Here is a 7,737-nt window from a genome sequence, read left to right as displayed (position 1 = left end):
TAGCAATACATTTGCACAGATGCCCAACATGAGTGAGACACAAGTAACCCTGTCATGCTTTATAGCCACAGTGTACAAAGACTTGAAGCATTTTCTACACATATACAGGAAAAATACTGGTTATAAATTCCATTACAGGATTCAGTGTCAACTGAATGCCCTTTTCCCCATCAGATGTAGAGATGAGTGACTGGAGGTGTGGAGTGACTGAACACACATTTTTAATGTGTGTGTGTGTGTGTGTGTGTGCGCGCATGCTCACTACCTTACACCACACATTTTCCTCCATCCATCACTCAAATACTTGTTGGGCAGGGTGTTCGTTTAAATATGCGAGTATCTATGTCCTACAAGATCCACATTCAGTCTTCCAAGAGATTGATATTCACACATTCAATGTCCCCTCCCCCTACCACCAATAGATAATGTCTGTAAACCAGTGCCCAATCTGTCCTACAGCCAGAGCCAAAATAGGCCACTGGTGGGGTGGGGGTAACCAATATGAACTTAACCGTTCTTCAGCCCTGACTGTAGAAAATTAAGAGCGTTTCTATAAGATTCCTGTTGGGAGGAGAGGGAAAACACTGTTTTAACACTCTAGACTGCTTCAGCAATGGGCTAGAGATGAGATGGAGATAGTGTCATGAAGACATGTCCCTCAAAATGGTTAGTAAAGCATCTTTGTGATGCAGCAAGGAGAATGTGAGGATAAGCCCTCAGAGATAGGAGCTGGGACCAGTGGAGCCCAGTGAGATACTGTATGTAAGGCAAGGTAACCGATCTTCACTGTATTAGAAGCACGGCATCTTTCTGAGATATGCCTCTGATTATTCTGGCAGATGGGGAACTCTAAGAAGATTAAGTCTTAGAACTTACAGATCCTATGTGCTTATCCTGTGATTGATCAGGCACTATTGCACATCCCTTGCCTGGAATTAAAAGAATATTATCAACATAGTAGGGGACATTTCAGATGAGGGATTCATTCATTCATTAATTCATTCATCTGTAGCTCTCTTTAAATATATTTGATCTGACTGAGTCCATGGGAGTGAGAAAGTTAATAATTAGTCTGAAGGAGAATTCATGGGAGATGCTGCTGCAATAAGTATATTAATCTTGAAGGAGCCACCAGATTTTGTTTTTAGCAGCAAGTGACTACTTCTAGGGATCCCTGGAAGCCTTGCTGCATGTAAAGTGGAGCTGAACAACTCACAACTCATTGGTCAAATATGCTCCCCAACCCCTTTTTGCCATCACTTAGAACACTCCCAGTTTCGCACCTTTCAGGGGAGGTTGCCCTGAATGCCAACAAGCATCCTGGCTTCAGATACCTCTTTTCTGCACTCCCACTTTCCATGTATATTACCCTGATCTTCATAGGTTGCCCATGAAAATGCTAGAGGAGTAAAAGACAGTCGAATGGAAAAGTTTATCCTACATAATTCTTGAATTTATAACATGTTATTGTGTTGCTGCTTAGTAATATATGTTGAGATACAACATTTGAATTTGCCCAAGATGATCCAAAACCTTGACCTTTGACCCCTTTGGGCCCAATTAAGCATTGTGACTAGTCTGTGATTTCCAGGCCCTTCCAAGGACCATGAAAGGACACATTTCCCATAATAGTGACAGTTGTGGGGATTTTATGCAAATATTTTAGATTTTTGCATCAGTTCATAAGTTTAATATTCCAGACTTACTGAAATCACTGTTACTTCCTGTCTGTGCTATTAAGGTGTTCAACTTGCATTTCAAAAGAGACTGAATGGCCTGCTGGAAATTGTCACTGATCATGGCATAAAGTAATAAATTACCACACGTGTTCACCGCAACCAGTGGCCTGAAGATAATGTAGGCTATGTGGATATGCTTTTCAACATTGCAGTTGACTGGGTACATCCTCAATTCAGTCCGAAGTACTCTAAGGACATGGAAAGGTAGGAAGCACATATAAAAGACTACTAAGAGGAGAACGGCAAGTTTACGGGCCTTCTGTTTATAAGGGTTTTGAGTGTTGGGTCCTGTAGCCAAGGTATAGATGATGATACTGTAACAAAGAGTCACAATTATTAAAGGCAAATAGAAGACCAAGCTACTTAAAAGCCAGACATACCACCTGATAACAACCAGGTTTTCAGAGCTAGTCAGGTCAAGGCAAAGAGATTTGTTCTCCATTGTTTTCGAGGTAATCAAAAAATGGACAGGACTCACAGCTATCAGTGAAATTACCCAAGATGCAGCACAGGCCACAACTGCCCATGCCTTTTTCCGAACAGAAAAGGACGTTATTGGATGAACAACTGCAAAGTATCGGAAGATACTGAAACAAGTCAGAAAGAGGATGCTGCTGTACAAGTTAAAGTGGAAGCTGAAGCGGATGAACTTGCATGGAAAATCCCCAAAGATCCAGTGTTCCCCATTGGCATAGTAGTGAATCAAGAAAGGGAGGCTGATTAAGTAGAGGAGATCAGTGCAGGCCAAATTGAACATAATAATGGTGCTGCTCTTCCAAGGCCTCATCTTGGAAATGTAAAGACATATTGCCAGGATGTTGCCCAGAAATCCCACAAAAAAGATCATGCTGTATACAGGTGGCAGGTAGAATTTTCGAAGTTCATGGACTTCATCGGTGCAGTTCTCAAGATCAACAGCATCATAGCTTGGGTGTGCGCCGGTCACAATTGCATTATTTTTAGATGCAGCTCGGTCCATTGTTATTACTGGGTAGCTACAGAAAGAGAAGGAAGAAAGATACTTTCAGACAAAATGGCTCTATTCAGATCACCAGGTTGATTCAATCGGCCTCTCTCCCAGGCTGATCCCCTTCTGTTGCCGGAGGATAATGGCAATCAGACAGGTTTGGATGCATTTGATGGCTTCCTGGCCATTGCAAAGGGGGCTGGAAGACCCCAACTAGGAGAAAGAATTAAAACTCTTTGAGAAAGGGTTCACAAAGCAGCCCTTTTTTGCAGGCCTGCAGAAGGCAGGGCGGGAGGGCTGAGCCTCTGTGGACCTTGTTCGGAGGCTGCAGCTTTTTGGGCTGAAACGAATCCCTCTAACCAAACTCAAGTGCTCACAATTTCTGCCCACAGCCTGGGGACACCCCCATGAGGTGATAAATCTTGCCAAATTCTAGATCAAGGGTTTTATATTGTTATTCAATCATACCCAAAGTAAATATTGGTGTTACAGATAACAGCAGAGGCTGACAGAGAAGTGGCCAAAGTGAAATGGTGGAAAGTAGGTCTGTTTTATGGTAAAGTTTTTAACCAAAGAGGTTTATGCTTAAGGGCATGTGGTGGTCCTCTTCCTTATCTTCCTTGTTGCCTCATTTGAGGCTTCAGTGTTGTGCCCCTGGGTAATCGTGAGCCCTTGAGTTAGGTTAGAGGGATTCATTTCAGCCCAAAGAGCTGCAGCTTCCGAACAAGGACAAGATGGTGGCCACGATGGTGTGATTGAAGCTCCGCCTATTTTTTTATGTGCATCACAATATATAAAATAACCCAGCAAGGTGTCAATTGCATTGTGGTAGCTGCCATCTTGACTTTTTTGACCATCCTTTCAGAAGAGGCAAGGACAGATATCATGCTATTCCCTCCAGCTCACAGATCCCCCGCTAACCATTGTTTAAGGGCAGAAATCCCCGACAAAGCCTTCCTCTTATCCCCAGCCTGCAATGCTAGGCTGGTTCACTTTGGGATTTTTAGCCTGGTGTAGATGTGGCAATTCTCTATTACTGTTATTATTATTATTTTTTACAAAATAAATAGATAAGCAAACAGAAAAAAGAAAAAAACCAAAAAATATAATAACTGTAAGTGGACAGAGAAATTGCAGAAGTTGCACAGTTAGTGCTTAGTATATCATTGATAAAGGATTAATCATGAAAGCCATACTACACTGCATTATTTTAAAAGGAAACAGATTTTAAAGGACTTTTTAAATCTCTGAGCTATCTCCACTATTTTATTATTTAAAGATAAATCACCTAATAGGAAAAAATAAATTCTATTAAAAAATATTTTAAGTAAATATTTAGTTTCTAACTTCCTTTTGTTGTACTCCAATGAAATAAAATATTTATAAATATTTAAAATTTTCATATATCTCTAACTTCAGTTCTTTAATTCAATTTGCCTTTCTGTGTAATCTGTAATATATATACCAATAGAAACAAATATGTGTAGCTCAGGGTTGAACTGTGGAGTCCTTGGGGTTCTCTGAGTTTGGTTGTTTTCTTGCAAATGTTTCATTACCCGGCTAGGTAACATCTTCAGTGCTAAAATGGGATGCGGTTTGCTCTCTATTTATCTGCTGTGGCCTGCTTTGCCAGTGTTGGTAGGGGTGGGTTTTTTGGTTTTGTTCTATTTTTTTCCTCTGGTAGTTCCTTGATTAAGGTATTGTTTACTGCTTGTATGTCTGGTGGTAATCTTGGTGTTAATCTCTGCTTATCTGGGTGATGATTGCTGGTGAAGAGATGTTCTGGTCTTTTGCTTTCCTTTCTGTTGTCTCTTGTAATATATACAGAAGGCATTCTTGCTTGAATTTACTCCGCTTGTGCCTTCTCCTTGAGGGATGGGAAGGACTCTGGGGCAGAGTGAGCTGATGACATGAGAGGAGTGGAAACTGCATGGCCTTGGTGGCTGCCTGGGACCAACCGCGCAGCGCAGCAACCACTACTGGGACCAGCGGCCTCCTACACCAGCCGCTAACACCCTGTAGGAAGCTGGACGTTCTGATTTCTTATCAAAGAATTGCATATCATGAGAAAACCAACGTGCATCTTCAGAGATCAAAAATTAAAATCAGGGGGATTAACATGGAGAAGGAGGGAGGGAAACAAAACAGTATAAACTGCAGGAAAACGGGGCAGCAACTTGCCAACCTCCCCAGTCCTTGTGGCCCAATGCCTTGGCAGAGCAGGCCAAGAGATGGCCACCCTCCTACCGTGCGTGGAAAAGCCGGCACCCTCCTTGCTTGAGGGAAAGAGGCTTGGCTCCACAGCTGGGTGGGCCAAGCTGAGGAGGCCGCCTGCACCCCTGGCCCCCAACAAGACACCCTCCTCCTGCCCTGCATGAGCCTGGAGGGAGGCTGGCTGGCCAGTTGGGAGGATCCCTCGGAGCTGGCTGAGAAGAGGCGGCTACAGGCAGTGCCCTGCAGGGCATGCGACGAAGGCAGAGCTAAACCAAAGAGAGCCGGAGGCTGACCCTTCAGAACTGCTGCTCCAGCTTCAGTGAGGCCCGGACCGAACTGTTTGCACAAGCCCACTAACTGTTCCTTAATGCAGATAGTCCAATGTGAACATAGCCAACAGGTGGATCCTAAGTATACTTTACTTCAAATAGGCCCATCCAAATCTGGGTCTGCCATTGTCTGGATTTAACTCAGTACGTTCAACTATTTTGCTACAGGAAAACATGAAAATATTTGAAGAACTCAGTCAAATGTACTTAAATCATGATCCTAAACCATGTGTTTCTCAGAACTTAGTAAACTGTAAATGAAACAAAATGAAAAAATATTTCTGTTTTTTCCACTAAAGAATGGACGTATTCTTGAATAGGGTACTGTTTAAGGTGTACATAATTCCCCTCTTGGTCTGAACATTTCACTCTGAGTTCTCTTTTTCCCTCTTTCCTCCTATTTTTGCATTTTACTTCATTGGAGATCCCCATTACAATCTAACAGAACTTCCTAGAACCTTTTCTTTGTTCATATTCATACAGCATACTTAGTCTGAATTAAACTATTCTCTGGATTTGCACAATACACTGAATCATAAACAAATCAATAGGATACACAACACGCCCAGAGTAAGCTATGTTTAACCCTAACAAAGCTGCCAAAGTTTCACTAACCTAACCAGTATGTTGCCCATCTGGTTAGCAGATTCCTTAACCTGACACCCTGACATCTCAGTGTGTTGCACTGTAGCCCTCCTAATTTCTAGCCAGCCTGGGGAGAAAGAGAGATGGCTCCACAGTGAAAAAGTCTCATTTAAGAGCACTGCTGAAAGCAATCTACAAGATCAATAACTACAGAATTGGATATGGCATGCAAACATTAAAACAATTGTAGCCGCAAGTTTTTTTTTTAATTAAGTATTTCCAGATAGGTATTTTTGGAACACAAATATGGAAAGGAAAAAGGCAGAAATAATCCCTGCAGTTTTAAGCTTTATTGGAAGTAAGAAGATAGGCCTACTGGGGCAAATGACAATTAATCCATTTTCTGAGGGAAGGATGCTTTTGAGGGGACAGATGGTATGGAAAGGAAATATTCATTCAGCTGGAGCTGGGAATCCAAGAGTATCCTCACCTTAGAGCCCACAAAACATCCAGTGATTTGTACACAAACATTAACTCTTATAACTCTAGAGCATCAAATCAGATTCTAGGACTTCTTCATTGATGACGTTTCTGGAACTCCTGATGAAAACAGGTGCCTCAAGGACTGAAGAAGAGGATTATGCAGATGGAAGGATTCCCTGCTACCGAGAGGGCCTGAAGCAGGAATCTGGGACTAGACAGTTTATCAAGAGAAGTGTGGGTGTGTGCCATTCAGGATGTGGCAGAAACAGCCCCTCTTTAAACTCACTGACAAGTATCCCTTCCTGTTAAACCATGTGGGAAAAATATAGCCTTGCCTTTGAAAGAGCAAGGGTTTATACATGAAACACAATGGCCAAGAACGGATTGGGGTGGCATAGAGGAAAAATTGTTCCTATGCAAGATACAGAACTTGCAGAAAAATACTGGAAAGCAGTAGTTAAAACAGCCAACTACAAGCAAAACAGGCTCCCAATGAAAGTCACAAATGCAATGCTGCATGAGCTATAGCATGGAAGGCCAGTCTAAGGTACATTTGGTCCTTAACTATATAGATATGTGAAGGAAGGAGGAGGAGGGGGAGAAGAAGAAGGCTGAACTGCAGAATTGCCATTCACAATGCAGCAAGGAAAGAGGATCCTAGATCCACACAAATCCTGAAGTATGCAACATATTTTCTGATGAAAGGGAAAAGAAAAGTAAACTGTGAAGTTCCCAGTTTTGTTCCTCACGTCCAGGCAAACAGCAAGCCAAGACCACAACCTTCAAAGGAAGTCCTCATTACCTGCCAAGAAGTCAACTTCATGGCAGAGCCAGAAGTGGAAATTGAGGCTGTACAGTCTACAGCTCTGTAGTGCATGCCTGTTCTGTCTATCCATCACAGCCATATTCGCACCCTGGGTAAAGAGGTTGAGAAATGCCTTTTGGTAGCTGCTCTTTCTCCAGTTTTCCTATTCCTCCCTTTCAATTCCCCAACAAACCTTCAGAATTTTAATCTCAATACTAGGATACATCAAGAAGATTAAGGTTAATGAAAATACATGTGAAAATGGCTGGCAATTTCTTGTGGGGGGGAGGATGCATGTAATAAACCCTCAATATGATTCATGGCCAATTATATGCATAGGTAAATGATATCAAGACTGTGACATTAATTGGTTAAATTTATTACAATTTTTGAATGACAAAAATAATCAAGTTTGTCTTTGTAATTCAATATTTACATACAAGTACAGTCAGAGGAATCATCTCAGAAAATAAAGCCCTCCATCACTCTTACAACAAGAGAGAATGGTCTGGTCACATCCATTTTCTTCATATACACATGAAAACAACCAACTCACCAGTTAAGTTAAAGTACATAATTATGATTTATGACCTTTAATGGAGACAGAGAAAACTG

The 7,737-nt window shown here is 41.8% G+C and overlaps 1 protein-coding gene across 1 annotated transcript; it reads right to left on the bottom strand.

Moving 5' to 3' along the window:
* Positions 1 to 1,680: 1,680 nt before the first annotated feature.
* Positions 1,681 to 2,718, bottom strand: OXGR1 (oxoglutarate receptor 1). The gene has a single exon (XM_007428396.1). It carries the CDS (start codon positions 2,716 to 2,718, stop codon positions 1,681 to 1,683), a length of 1,038 nt encoding a protein of 345 aa, XP_007428458.1.
* Positions 2,719 to 7,737: the final 5,019 nt, after the last annotated feature.

The sequence above is a fragment of the Python bivittatus genome, unplaced genomic scaffold (assembly GCF_059951505.1).
Source record: "Python bivittatus isolate LINGU-HERP-01145 unplaced genomic scaffold, Pbiv_v1 ctg000060_np1212, whole genome shotgun sequence".
NCBI classification, from domain to species: domain Eukaryota; kingdom Metazoa; phylum Chordata; class Lepidosauria; order Squamata; family Pythonidae; genus Python; species Python bivittatus.
The sequence above is the reverse complement of the archived record's forward strand: the minus strand, read 5'-3'. Positions and strand labels throughout refer to the sequence as shown.

Bases quoted from the DNA above. Each gene is read 5' to 3' on its own strand.
- OXGR1 (XM_007428396.1), bottom strand. From the start codon at position 2,718: ATGGACCGAGCTGCATCTAAAAATAATGCAATTGTGACCGGCGCACAC.